Source organism: Cuculus canorus, chromosome 23, assembly GCF_017976375.1.
Source record: "Cuculus canorus isolate bCucCan1 chromosome 23, bCucCan1.pri, whole genome shotgun sequence".
NCBI lineage: Eukaryota > Metazoa > Chordata > Aves > Cuculiformes > Cuculidae > Cuculus > Cuculus canorus.
In genome coordinates, this window is record NC_071423.1 from 6,176,789 (window position 1) to 6,190,640 (window position 13,852).

The 13,852-nt window shown below is 44.7% G+C and overlaps 1 protein-coding gene across 3 annotated transcripts in view; it reads left to right on the top strand.

Moving 5' to 3' along the window:
- ALG9 (ALG9 alpha-1,2-mannosyltransferase) overlaps positions 1–13,852 on the top strand; it is a 60,426-nt gene that overhangs the window by 2,447 nt on the left and 44,127 nt on the right. Inside the window, exons 5-13 of one of the 3 annotated variants that reach the window (XM_054087213.1) lie at positions 842–930; positions 1,608–1,743; positions 2,096–2,183; positions 2,319–2,424; positions 6,631–6,753; positions 8,774–8,928; positions 11,095–11,224; positions 12,172–12,319; positions 12,639–12,768. In XM_054087213.1, the coding sequence (XP_053943188.1) occupies positions 842–930; positions 1,608–1,743; positions 2,096–2,183; positions 2,319–2,424; positions 6,631–6,753; positions 8,774–8,928; positions 11,095–11,224; positions 12,172–12,319; positions 12,639–12,768 (1,105 nt within the window). The remainder of the gene's footprint in view (positions 1–841; positions 931–1,607; positions 1,744–2,095; positions 2,184–2,318; positions 2,425–6,630; positions 6,754–8,773; positions 8,929–11,094; positions 11,225–12,171; positions 12,320–12,638; positions 12,769–13,852) is intronic. The other 2 variants (XM_054087212.1, XM_054087214.1) reach the window with 2 other exon arrangements.

Below are 13,852 nucleotides of genomic sequence, written 5' to 3' on the forward strand. Positions count from 1 at the left end.
TGTAGCCTATTTGGTTATTGCCCCGGGAAATACCCTCTGAAGCTGATGTGTGGATGTCTGGTAAATGGAACTACCTCACAGTGAACCTTAAGAATACATATTCTCATGATAACTTAGTAATTAGTGGTCGGAATTCCACTCTTAGAACAAAATTATATTCTCAGATCTGCCACCCACTTCCCCAATCCAGCATTTTGTTGACTACATGAGTTTTTACACTGATACCAGCAAGCAGGGTGGGAGTGTTGTACACTGAGCTCTGCCGAAGGAGAAACTGGTGCCATGTTTTCTTATCACAGTCACTTTTAGTGGAATATATTGATTGTTGCTGTCTGTAATGTATCTGCCAGTGGTGTTTACCTTCACTAAAAGGAGTAGCTTTAACATACAATTATCTTGTCTAAGCTAGATTTTTATTTTTGGTTGCTGCCTCTTCATTTGTGGCTGTCAAACCCTTCCCTTGCATGACTTCTCTGTTGGAAATAGTCTGGTTTTAAGAATGTGAGCTGTGGCTTTTTGTATGATGAGGTTTTGTGAGGGTGAGAAATTTCAGGCTGATGTTGCCACAGCAGTGCGGACTCCCTAGGTTATTGAGATCTGCAGCCCAACTGATGCTAGTAGAAGCCAAATCTCTTGTAGAGTTTTTGAATTAAAATCCCAAGCCAGAGGCAGTTCATATATGGCCTTTCAGGTTGCCCTCAGTGGCTGAGTAATGAGCATCACCCCCCTTAAAGCTCTCAGGAGGCTCCATGGATTGTTTGGGGTTCTGCATGCGTATGGTACTGTTTTTTTTTATGTACTGAGGATATTTCTGTGGTCTAGTTCTCTCTTCCTTCCTTAGGGCCGTATGCAAGAAGTTTGGGCTACACGTGGGCCGGCTGATGTTGGCCTTCTTAGTACTCAGCACTGGGATGTTTTGTGCATCTGCAGGTAAGTTTGCTTAATTGTGACATTAACAATTACTTTGTCCACAGAAACCAAAGACAGGTCCAGAGAGAAGAAAATCCAGTGCACTGAAATATCTCGCTAGCAACTGTTGTAGCTTGTTGCAGGTGTTTCTCATGGCAGGTGCGATGACAGAATAAGTGTTGATTCACATGATGTTCCCTGCATCGCTCTTTCCATTTCCAGGGCAGTTTGTTTCTGTTGCTGCCTCCAGCCTCCCTGCAATGGTCTGTGCCTTTCGAACAGGGTCTGCGCCTACCTTCCTTGAACATGTTTTATTGCAAGGAAAGAGGGCTTTGTTTTGGCATTGTGATTTGCCTTTGTGTTCTGTCTCCTGTGGCTGGTTGTGCCCATTTGCCTCGTCAGTGACTGTGAGATATGGAAAACACTGCTTTGATCTTGAGTAAAGTGCGAAGAGAGACTCTGAGCAACAGTTTTCTGCATTGTGTGATACAGAAACGTAAAGGGAAATACCACAGCTTATGAATGCTGAGATTTCCTATTCTACCCTTTATTTTTTTGTGGTGAGGAGAGGAAGGACTTACCCTTCATTACATTTAATAAAACATCTCACCGCCTTGAGGATTAGGTTTATCTTGGCCTTGTGCATCTCACCTGCTGCAGGAAAGCTGTGCTAACCCCTTGGTTTCCTTGTGTTGCAGCTTTCCTCCCAAGCAGTTTCTGCATGTACACTACGATGATTGCCATGACTGGCTGGTACATGGACAAGACCTCTGTTGCGGTGCTGGGGGTGGCTGCTGGAGCCCTTGTGGGGTGGCCTTTCAGTGCAGCTCTTGGGTAAGGAGAGTTTTGCACTTTTTCAGCTGTTTCTTGCCTCGTTGGGGAGAATGTAGGGGCTGGAATGCTGGAGGAAGAAAGTAGCAGGGACTGAGCTGCCAGCCTAATCCAGGATTATTGCCACAGGCTTCCATAGCCTAATTTCTTTGCTTTTGAAGAATTTGGGTTGGAAAGATTTCCTGACCCTAATATAGAGAAAGACCTGAGTTGGATGACTGGGACGGGGAGTAGAAGCAGAGCCTAGTGAAGTGGTGGTTCTCTTCCAGCTACTGCTCTGCCTGCTTTGAAGGGACAGGAAAATCTGCAGCAGGGAACGACAAAGACTCTAGTTGATACCTGGTCTCTCTTTCAGGCTTCCTATTGCCTTCGACATGTTGATACTGAAGCAGAGGTGGAAAAGTTTCCTTAACTGGTGTGTGGTGTCATTGATCCTGTTTTTGGTAAGTGCCTGTAACAGCACAGAGAGGGAATGGTGTCGGCTTGCAATAGGAGGGATGGGTTCCATGGAGAAAATCACTTTGGGGCAGTTCAACTGAAAGCTTCTAGCATTTTAAATAATAGATGTTTTCTTCTAGGTGCCTTTGGTATTTGTGGACAGCTATTACTATGGGAAGCTGGTAGTTGCGCCTCTCAACATTGTTTTGTACAATGTCTTCACCTCTCATGGACCTGATCTCTATGGTGAGTTTAAGATATCAAAACAGGAAGAGAGTCGGAGGTTTTCTTCCTACTGTCTTGCCACCCTGACCCCATCCGGCATCCTGCTAGCTCCACAGGGCTGCAGTGCCAGCTCTTTGGCACACGATGTCTCTCTTGAGCTGGGAATCCGCAGGCCATGGTTGGATTTCTCCACGCTGTGAGCTGCTTTAGTTCACTTCCAAGCTCTGTAAACCATCCTGAGATGTCTCAGTGTCACAGCAGGGAACTGTCAGTGCAAACGTGTCTGGATGCTACGTGAGTGCTGATACCTGTGTGTGTGTGTCAGCTGTAATTGAGTTCACAGCTGCTGTTCCTGGCAGTCGCGGTGCAGAACTTGGGAAGGTGGTTGATGGTGCAGAGGCCATAGTTCAGTTTGGTCTCTGCAGAATTCTTGATTCCATTCTGTCCCTTGGGAATCTCCTTGTTTATTCGCCAAATGTATGGCCTGGGTTTGCTAGCTGGGAGAGGCTGAGGCTACCATAAAAGCACCTTTGAAACTCCAGAAAAGTAAGAAGGATAAATCATTCCACCCGCGGCTGTTCTGGCAATGCTGTGGGAGCCAGGACAGTCTTGACTCACGCAGGCTACACTTGATCTACCCATTTCTTTTGGATAAATCAATTGTGAGGAGAAAACAAAATCTTCCTGACACTGACAAGTTGGAGAAAGTGCATGACAAAGTATGGTAACAATGCTTAGGCTCGTGTTGCTGAATGCTTTCTATAAGCTCGTCAAAGAGCTTATAAATATTCCTTAATTTTTTTTCACCTAAGCAGTATAAAAATTATCTACACTTTCCAGTAGCAGAGTTGAACACAGAGTAGGGAATATGCCTTGCCTAAACTTGCAAAGGGAAATAGTGGCAAAGAAAGGATTAATGTTTCATTTCGTACAGTTTTTATGCTAGTAGGCATTCAGAATTGATGCAGCAAACACCATTTTAGACAAGGTGTAGTTAGACGTGGGATTTATTGCCATGGCAGATAACTAGGCCAGTGGTCTCAGCCGGATTCCAAAAGGTGTTAGGGATGCCACGTGGAGCTGGAGTTGTCATCGTTGATCATAATGTCAGACTTAGAATGTGTATTAAACCTCATGCGTCAGGGTTTGGGATAGTCTCTTCATTTGAGAGACTGGATTGGTGCCTAATCTGCAGGCAAATCAACTGTCTGCAAGGGGTTCCCTGGTTCCTGGGTATTGTGTGACCCAAATCCTGGCTCTCAACCTCGATGGCAATGCTGAGTTGTCCGTTTGGGAGCTGCCACTGTGCTAAGTTGTTCACATCAGGTACTTCTAGAGCTGAAGAGCAGAGAAGTGTCATTTCCAGTAGGGCTTCAAAGAGGCTGGCAGAAACTTCAGGGAGCTTAGGGTGCCAGATCCCAGTGTCACCTCTGTCAGCTGTTTAAGATGTTCCAGGAGGGATGCAGTGTTCTAGGAGGGATGCAGTGGTGATTGGCAGCAAGGCTTTCTCCAACTGTGCCCTTCGGGCTGTTTTTGCTGGTTCATTGGAAGGGCTGTTCTGGGTGGTGCTGAGTGGTGATTTGTTACTTGTGCTGGGGCACAGCAGGGCAGCAGCTGCTTTGCCATCCTTATTCATCTCTGCAGGAAGGTTCGGGAGGCTGTTACTGTGAATTTTCTGTGAGGAAACTCCAGGCTCTGTCTCTCTGATAGGTTTTGGCATGGGCTGATGCCTGACCTTTTCCACGCTGGTGCATTAGTTGTTTCCAGCAGCCTCCAGGGACCAATCTGTTCTGAAGTGTTTTATTCATAGTGACATTCGTATAACATCCTCAGGCTAGTAAAAGAGCCTGCTTGAAATTCCTCTTTAACGCAGTGTGGCCAGGACAATGCTGTGTGTTTAGAGAGCTTCAAAACACTTGGGAAAAATAACACTACCAGGGGAGATGAAAGGCTGGCCAATCCCTTTTGGCACTGAAGCTGGGATTTCCCAACTTTCACATGGTGGGAGCAGGAGCTGCTGGAGGCTTCAAAGTCACCATCCCATATCATCTTCAGTGTAGGCACCACAGTATTTTTCCTTCTGCCTGCAGACTGGAGTTCTGGAAACAAGGTTGGAGGTACACATTTACTTATTGTCTTTAGGCATATACTCCTGAATAAACAGATGCTCAGGGAAGTGGTTGAGTCACTGTTCTTGGAGGGGTTTAACAGACAAGTAGATGAGTTGCTCAGGGATGGCTTAGTACTGGACAGGTATGGTTGGACTTGATGATCTCCAAGATCTTTTCCAACCCAACAATTCTGTGATTCTGTGAAATACGGTCTGTGCCATGAATATTCTCCTGGATGATGGGGTTTCTAAGGGAAAGTCATAGAATCGCTTGCTTGGAAAAGAGCTTCTAATCATATATCCCTAAGCCTGATTCTGAGACTTTGTCATGTTTTTGTGTACATAAGTTCTAAGAATGCACAATTTGTGACAGTGGTTTTGTTCTCCATCCTGTGGTCAGAGCCTTGACTGTGACTTGGGGAAGCTTTGTTCGACTTGGGCGGAATGTGCTGTTTATGTGACACCTTACTCTGTTGAGCCCTGAAATGCAGAAAGCAGACTGTTTATTATCCTAGCACTGAATCAGACTCACTTAAAACGAGGGCTGTGACTCACGATCAAATTATTGTGGTGTAGTTACTGCTTAACAACTAAGCTCCAGTTCCTGTCTGCACGCAGGCTTTCAGCCTGTGGCAAACGTAGGGCGGAGCACCTTGGCTTAAGCGTATTTTGCAACTCCTCTGCTTTGTCCTGAGCCGCCCTCACCATTGCTGCGGTCAAGCTGCAGCACTGTAGCTCGTTAGGTTCTATTAACTTGTGTGTGATTTTGACGTCTAGAATTGCTCCTGGAGCCTGTCACTGAGCACAAAGTTCAAACCAGTTCCTGACTCGGTGTCTGATAGTGCTTCCAGTTGATTATCCCTGTGGCACTCAGCCATAGTGACTCCAGTGACATGTTTCCAACCTTGCTAGTCCAGCTTCTTGTCGTATTTAGCTGAAGGAGCTGCAGAAGTTTTGGGTTTTCCTTGCCGCTTTTCAGTCGTCTGATTAATTTCAACATGGACCCTATTTAAGTGGCTCTGATTGCAGGAAATTGCTGCGGCGGTTGACACATGTCACAACAGTGCAGTGATTAAAGCCCCCGCATGTCATTTACTGGCTGATTGAGCTAATCATGCTGTGAGAGTGGCAAACGTGTGGAGAGGAATTGGCATTCCTTATTGTTCGGGATTTTGAGCATCTTGAATTAAAAGTCCAAATAAATGATAGTTGGACTGGAATTCCTTTTTACATCCTTCGAAGCTTGGAACCAGTACCCAGGTGTCAGGGTAGGAGGCACAGTCGGCTCACTTTTGTTGGAAGCTGCACTGTAAGAACGGATTGAAGTAGGGACATTTTAAAGACAGTTGACTCTAAGGAGGTACCAAAACTGGCATCTGGATGATCTTTAGCGGGAGAGTTTTTGTTGGGGTGAAGTGTGAACGTGAACTCTTTTCCTCTGTCCTTTTAAATACATCTTCAATTTCTACCAGCATGGGGCATGCAATATCACTGCAGAATTATAATGATCTCTTATGAACGTTGTGTGGTTTTGTGTTATTCTTCTGTTCACTGCAATTGCAAAGCATGAATTTGGAGCCTAATTCCCTGCTTTTACAAGTTTCTGCCTCTCCTTTCTTGCTGTGTAGGCTTTCTTAACACACGGTCGAGTTCAGTGTCACAGAACTCTGCTGGGCAAGGCTGGCTTTTAGAGTGGCCCGTGATTCATGATATGATATTGACTGTGACCCAGTGAAAAAAGAAGGAGAAAAATCATTTCTGAAAAGGAAGACAATGAAGTTTCTTGGTCAGACGTGACCGTGAGACCCTCTGGTGCCTTTGTATGGCTGTTGTCTAACTCACGCCTCTGTTATGGCAGTTTTATGGGCGAGGGGCAGAACCATGAGATGCTTTGAATTCTCAGGCTCATTCCATGGGGCTGCATCTTCTGTCCAGCTGCATGATGTGTCCACACCCTTTCCATTCTTTGGTTCCATTATGCTTGCAGTGGGGAGGACCGATGTCTGCTGCTGATTATCTCAGTCTGTGTCAGGCAGAGAGAGAACAAAACTGCTGATACATCTAGATCTTATACGTGCTTGTATTTAAACACTCTTGTTTCCTTTCTCGTCTTTTAGGTACAGAACCCTGGTACTTCTATTTCATCAATGGCTTTCTGAATTTCAACCTGGCATTTATTTTGGCACTGCTTGTGCTGCCACTGACTTGTCTCATGGAGTGTCTGCTTCAGAAGTTTCATGGTGAGCACAACAAAGCTTTGAGAGCCAAGCACAGACAGCACCTCAGCATTAGTAGTGGAGGGAGAGCTTGCCTGCCAAAGAGCAGCTTTCCTTTATTGGAAGTGAAATCGGGTTCAGGGAAAGCCTTTGTAATAACAGGAGAGTTCCTAGATCTTGTTACTCATTTCAGTGTTGACCCCACAATGGAGCTGCTGTGTAGAAAGAACAGGCACCTACTTATGTGCTGTCTGCACCAGGACAGAAACATATTTTTCTCTTTTAAGGATGATTCCTGCATTCCCTGCCTCCACCTCAGGAAGAGCCATGTGTTATCAAGGCAGAACTATCCATAGCCAGAGCAAGCTTAACAAGTTGTGTCGCACATAACCTTCAGCGAGACATGCAAATATGTTAGAAATAGCTCCGCCAGAAATGTTAAAGGGGAAAGAAACTGTGTAATCGTTGTGTTTCTATTTTATCTGTGACTGGAAATGGCAGACTTTAGAGTTATTTAGGGAAGCATTTGCTGGCTCTTCTGTTGTTACTTTTTTGTACCATGCCATTGTTATCTTTTATTTCGCAGCCGGAATGTTTTCTGCAGCAGCTTGAGAGAACAGAGTAGTTATTTCCTTTTTGGTTGTTGGGGCTGAGTCTTCCAATAGGCATCCTCTGGTGTCGGTGTCAGGATTGAACCTGGACCCTCCTGTGTACTGTGAAAGATACTCTTCAACTCGCAGGACAGAGCCAGTCCTGCTACCCCTGTGCCTTGTGGAAATACAGAGAGTAGAGAAAGGAATATTCCCTACTTCACCTTGGGCTTTCTCCTAAATAAAATGACATCACTTTAAACATGCGACATTTGGCAAGTGTCTCTAGAGAGGAAAAAGGTGTTGAGGAAGTGTGAATTCTTCTCTGCTGTTTTCCTAAGATTCTTTAAGTGTCAGCAGCCTCCATATTCATCAGTCCAGTTAGGCCTTCACACTCTGATTTTTTTACTGAATGGAAGAAACAATAACTTCATAATCCTTGCTGAAAATATATGTTAATGGGTTTTTGCTTAAATCTTTTCCTTGGATGTGACTGGCATGCTGTCAGAAACCAGTAAAAGCTCAGTAGGAGATCCTGTAAATGCAAGATTTCCTGCTGATCACTCGGTGTTCTTGTACTTAACAGCAGGAGCAATTCTGCCAAGTGCTTTGTTCTTATTGTCTGAGAAATGCCGTTAGCTTAATTGCTTAACTCTGCTGTTGGGAGTAGCAAGGGGGCAGAAAAGGGACTAAGAATCATCAGGCGCTGTAAAACTCCTCAGTGTGACTAAAATTCAGGGTAATTGTTGTTATTTTTGAATCAGTTATTTCCTCTGTTAAGCAGAAGGTGCCTGAGAGACCTCTGATGCTGTTATTTTTGTAATGAAGGTTGTGGAAACATCAGTCGCTAAACAACCCTTTATAAGTGGAAGGGCAGGTCCAGAGGAGATCCTTCCTGATCTTCACATGTATGGCACTATACAGAGCAGGAAACCTAGTATTTGGTGAAGCATTGGAAAAGGCTGCCCAGGGCAGTGGTGGAGTCACCATCCCTGGAGGAGTTGGAAAAATGTGTGGATATGGCACTTCAGGACATGGTTTAGTAGGTACGATGGGGTTGAGCTGACAGTTGGACTTGATCTTAGAGGTCTTTTCCAGCCTTAATGATTCTATGACTGTTTGGATATGTCAGTTCTTGATGGGTTTTGTCTCCTTTGATTTCAGTAATGCAATCTCTTATTTTCTGCTTTGGCCTTCTAAAGTCTGTTGAAATTGTTAGTATGGTGGGAATCTACAGAAACTCTCTGATCAAAATTCTGTACTGCCTGTTTGGACATGTTGCCTGGATTTTAGCAACACACCTGCTTAGAGCATGATGTGTTTGTGTCTGAAGGCAGTGGTTTGGGTCTGAAGAATGGGCTTTCGAGTGCGAGATATGACTGTGCGAGAGGGGGAATAGGAAAAAAACCCCTCATTCTTATATTTCCACTTTGCTGAGTGTTTATTTCTTTCAGTTCAGAATCTGGGCCGTCCCTACTGGCTGACGCTAGCTCCCATGTACATTTGGATCATGATTTTCTTTATTCAGCCCCACAAAGAAGAGAGATTTCTCTTTCCCATCTATCCCCTCATCTGCCTCTGCGGTGCTGTGGCTCTGTCTGCTCTTCAGGTAAGGTTTAGTGGAACATGATTTTTTAATGAGCCTGCCGACTTCTTTAACATTGCTTCCCAAAGTTTGGGAACATCTGCAGAATATCTGTGTCTGTTTCACAATCTACAGTGATTACACAGTTCAGGACTGTCCTCTGCATAACTTGTGAACATGGTTTTTAATCTGTTAGCTGTTACAGTTTCCATTTTTGAACCATGTTTCATGGATAGGCTTTGAGACTCTGGAAGTACAATGCACAACCATTCTGATAAGAAGTGTGTGTGTGTTGCTCGTTTTACTAGTTAAACCATAATCTCCCTGTAGAGGTTGATTGAGAGTACGTGGAAAACACTTAGCCCTCTGTAAGATGTGATGTAAAACCAAAACTATTTGGGATTTCCCTTCGGAGTGTCATACAGAATGAGCTCATCAAATAATCCTGGACTTCAGTGCAGACTGCTTTACCGCCTGCAAAAAAAGATCAAATGTCATGGCTTTATAAGATGATCGCATTAGGAGCTTGTCTGGGGTTGTGTAAAGGGATAAATGGTTGAGAGTATTTCCTTGCCACTAATTATTTCATCATGACATTGAGCTGTTTTCCCGTCCTAAGTGGGAATTTCTGGTGAGGGGCAGTTGTAATGTTGCAGTGCCAATACAGAGCAACCAAGAGATGTCACGAGGACTGGTAGCTCCCGTATAGATTTGTGCCTCCCTTGTCTGCTGTTAAACAAGCTTTAAGAGGCAGGAATATGTATGTACAAGAAATGCGTTTTGTTGTACCCTAGTAGGAATCCTTCACTGGTTTGGAGAAGTAATTTTGTTCAGGCATTGCAAAACTGAGTTGGACACTTGGAAGAGCCCAAAATTGAATGTTTAGTAAATATCACTTGAAACACTTCATAGAGTAAAGCACTAACATAGATTGATATAAACTTTCCCAAAGCTGAAAATTACTCATCTTCCTCTGCCAAAGAGGCACAGGAACGCGTCTTGAGTCCCTGTTAGGGCCTGTTCCAGGTGTTTGGCCTCATTCTGCTGTTACTCCTCTGTGCTGCTAAGCACCACTGCCAGCTGTTCATGTCCTGGGCTTCCCACAAGCCTGCACCCCATCCGAGCACTCACACTCTTCCCTAGCTCGGTTGATCTCCCATCACCGCTGACACTTTGCAGTGCTGAGCTGAACGCCCCTGATGCGTTTCAGTCCTTGCATTCGTACAGGATCAAGCTCTGTGCTGTCAGCAGTTTTACGGCTCTGACTGAGAGTTGCTGTGTGCTGTCAGAACATGCATCAGAGAGCAGTGGTTCAGGCCCTTTGCCAAATATGGCTTTAGGAACATCCAGTGTATATTTCTGTCCTGCGTATTTTAACACTGTTTGATGACATTTTGGCTGTATTCAGCTGAGAATTGGGAATTGATTGGCCACTGGTGGTACAAGCTTCTTGGAGTCTGCTCCTCCAACCACGTGGATCTGGCTGTTATGGGAAAATGCAAACAAGACAAGAGGAACAAAAACCAGATTAGGATAGGAAGTGAATTATCACTTATCCAGGCAGGAGAGACCAAGCCAAGTATTGGCTGTAGTTCCTCCTGGGTATTCCCAGAAAGGCTTTTCAATTAGAAAAACCTAAAGGGCTTTTCTGTTAACAATTTCAGAGTGGTTTGTGTTTAAAGGTGGGTGCAGAATGTGCTGTGTGTTCTGTTATCCACTTTGAAGCTGTAGTTTGTGCAGACAGGATAAACAGCCATGGATCACTCAGTAAATCTGGGTCCTGGAACTTCTGTTTGGAGAGGAGGTCTGTCCGGTGTTAGCGATGAGGGCTGTGTGTGTAGGGAGGTTCTACAGAAGTGTCTGAAAGGAACCTTTGCTGCTGGTTCGCAAGGGAATAACCACACTGGAGTCCTAGTAAACTCTAGTGTCCTAGTCTCTACTAGGACTCCAGCATGACTAGAGGCCTTCCTGGGGAAAAGAGTGGAAAAGGACTTGAAATACCCTAAATTATCAGTTAAGAAATGTGACCAAACCGTGTGAGTTCCTGGGTCTGAATTAAAAACTGAAGACCAAAGAACTGGTGGGAGATGCAGGCACTGCTGTAAAGTCTTTAAGAAAACCAGAATTTTGCTAAATCATAATCAGATTGTGAGTAGTTTTATATTGTCTTTGCTTTCAATCCTTGTTCAGAAATGTTACCACTTCATATTCCAGCGCTACCGCCTGGAACACTACACGGTTTCCTCCAACTGGCTGGCTCTGGGGACTGTATTTCTTTTTGGCCTTTTGTCGTTGTCACGCTCTGTTGCCTTATTCAGAGGTTGGTATTTTAGACTTGTTCTGTGCTTTCCTGAGTATTTGTTTTGGCAATTCTTCGGGGCTGCCAAAGTTTTGCTGCTTTCACTATGGCAGCACAGTAGACTAATAAGGAACCTTGGTAGTTTGGATGCCAGTGTTGCAGGGAAAGGACTAAATTCTAATGGGGAGATTTAGGTGAGATCTTGCGAAGACATGTTTTCCTGTGAGGGTGGGGAGGCCCTGGCCAAGGTTGCCCAGAGCAGTGGTGGCTGCCCCATCCCTGGAGGGGTTCCAGGCCAGGTTGGGTGGGGCTTAGAGCAACCTGAGGTGTCCCTGCCCATGACAGGGTTTGGAACTGGATGGGCTTTGAGGTCCCTTTCAGCCCAAACCATTCTATGATTAAGGAATGCTTATACACACATGTGTGCATATGTTCACACTCATACATGTGTGTATATATTCAGGTAGGTAGGAATGTATCATTAGAATTCTATCGGGCAAAAGTCTGCTGCCCTTTACCTTCAGCCTGTACAACTATACTGATACGAAACCTGTCCCCAGACTAACATTAAAGCACATAGTTCAACTTCCAAACATATGATCCCCCTTGAAAAAGCTTTTTCCTATGTAAAACTTCTGTTTGGGTCCTTAATGGAGATGGATTAAATATGGTCCTTGAGTACCTTCTTTACTCAGAGCCATTCAGTGAACCTTCCCACCTTGTAATTATTCTTCCTTGGTGGTAGCCCTTGGCAGGGCAGGAGAAGGCAATTAAAGGTAGTGGGGTACAAGCAGCTCTAGAAGGAGGGGGAGCTTTGAAATCCAGCCACTTTTTGGACCAAAATCATTCATTCAAGAATGTATCATTTAAAAACTTACTTATGAACAATTTTTTGTAGTCTTTCAAAAGCAGTGATGTGAACAACACCTATTTCTTTAGCCTTATTTACCACTGTCTGCCTGCAACAGGCTACCACGGGCCCCTGGACCTGTACCCAGAATTTCACCGGATTGCTACTGACCCCAGTATTCACACTGTGCCAGAGGGAAGGCCGGTTAATGTCTGTGTGGGAAAGGAGTGGCACAGATTTCCAAGCAGCTTCCTCCTGCCGGATAAGTAAGTTTAATGGAAAAGGTACAATTTGGTGAGATTCATAAGGAGGGGCACTACTCATAAGAAGTATTTATGGGAGTAACCTTCAAGACCTTGTATCTCTGTTGACACCAGCATATCCAAAACAAAGGATTCTGTAGTTTGTTGTCAGGGATTACGTTGGCCACAAGCTACTGCAAAATTTGTGTTGTGACTGCTTCCCTCGCAGGGCTGCCTGCCCTCACGAATGATGTGTGCTTAGTTATGCTTTTGGTTTTCTCCACACAAAATGTTACTAACCCCTGCCTTTTCTTGCTGGGGTTTCTGACACTGTTCTCTGCAGCTGGCAGCTCCAGTTCATCCTGTCGGAATTCAGGGGCCAGTTACCAAAACCATTTGCCAAGGGACCAGTGGCCACACGGATCATTCCAACTGACATGAATGACCAAAACAAGGAGGAGCCGTCTCGATACGTAAGGATTATATTCCTGTTTTCTTACCTTACTGTATGGTTTATATTAGTATAATGTCTAGGATTGGGTCTCCCCATTTTGTTTCCCGGGGACCATAGAAGTTACAGAACAAAAATGGGCTCTCTGAAGAACTTGGAAATTTCCCGTTTCTGTGAGTGGTTTCTGCTTGCCTGTTTTTCACTTAAAGACATAATAATGATAAAAAAAAAGAAGCAGAAGAAGTAATATTTCCTAGTTATTACAGTTTTGGGGTTAGTATAATGTCCTGCTGTGATCACAGGAGAGCGAACTGAATGAGCAGTTTGAAATCCCCCACAGAAAATGTTCGTCATTGAGCAGGGATTGAAATTTTCCTTTGTACTTCCCTTTCTTTCTATATATAAATGTATTCATCATGTTTGCAGCTGAGGAGGAGGTACTTAATTTGGAACATGGCTGGAACAGTTGCATCAGTGGTTTCAATGGGAATCGGTTAAGATAGTGCATACCAGTATTATTGATTTGTTCCTTTTCCTGGTTGTGTTGTGTCACCTAAACAAAAACAGCGTGCACACAGAGTTATAGAATCATGGAGTCATGGGATGGTTTAGGTCGGAAGGGACCTCAAAGCCCATCCAGTCCCACCCCCGGCCATGGACAGGGACACCTCCCACTGGATCAGGGGCTCCAAGTCCCATCCAACCTGGCCTTGAACACGTCCAAGGATAGGGCAGTCACCACTGCTCTGGGCACCCTGGGCCAGGGCCTCACACCCTTATGATGAAGAATTTCTTCCTAGTGTCTAATCTAAACCTTGCCCGTTCCAATTTAAAGCCATTCCCCCTCATCCTGTCATGATGACCTTGTAAAAAGTCCCTCCCCAGCCTTCCTGGAGCCCCTTTCAGTACTGGAAGCTGCTCCAAGGTCTCCCCGCAGCATTCTCTTCTCTAGGTTGAATAACCCCAACTCTCTCAGCCTGTTCTCATAGCAGATGAGTATTTTAAATTATTGTCAGCTAACTTCTTTAAAATTATTTAGCAGGTTCAATCTTAGCAGTGCACTAAATATTCTTTGCAGTGCAGTAGATATTTAGTCATCCCCTTTT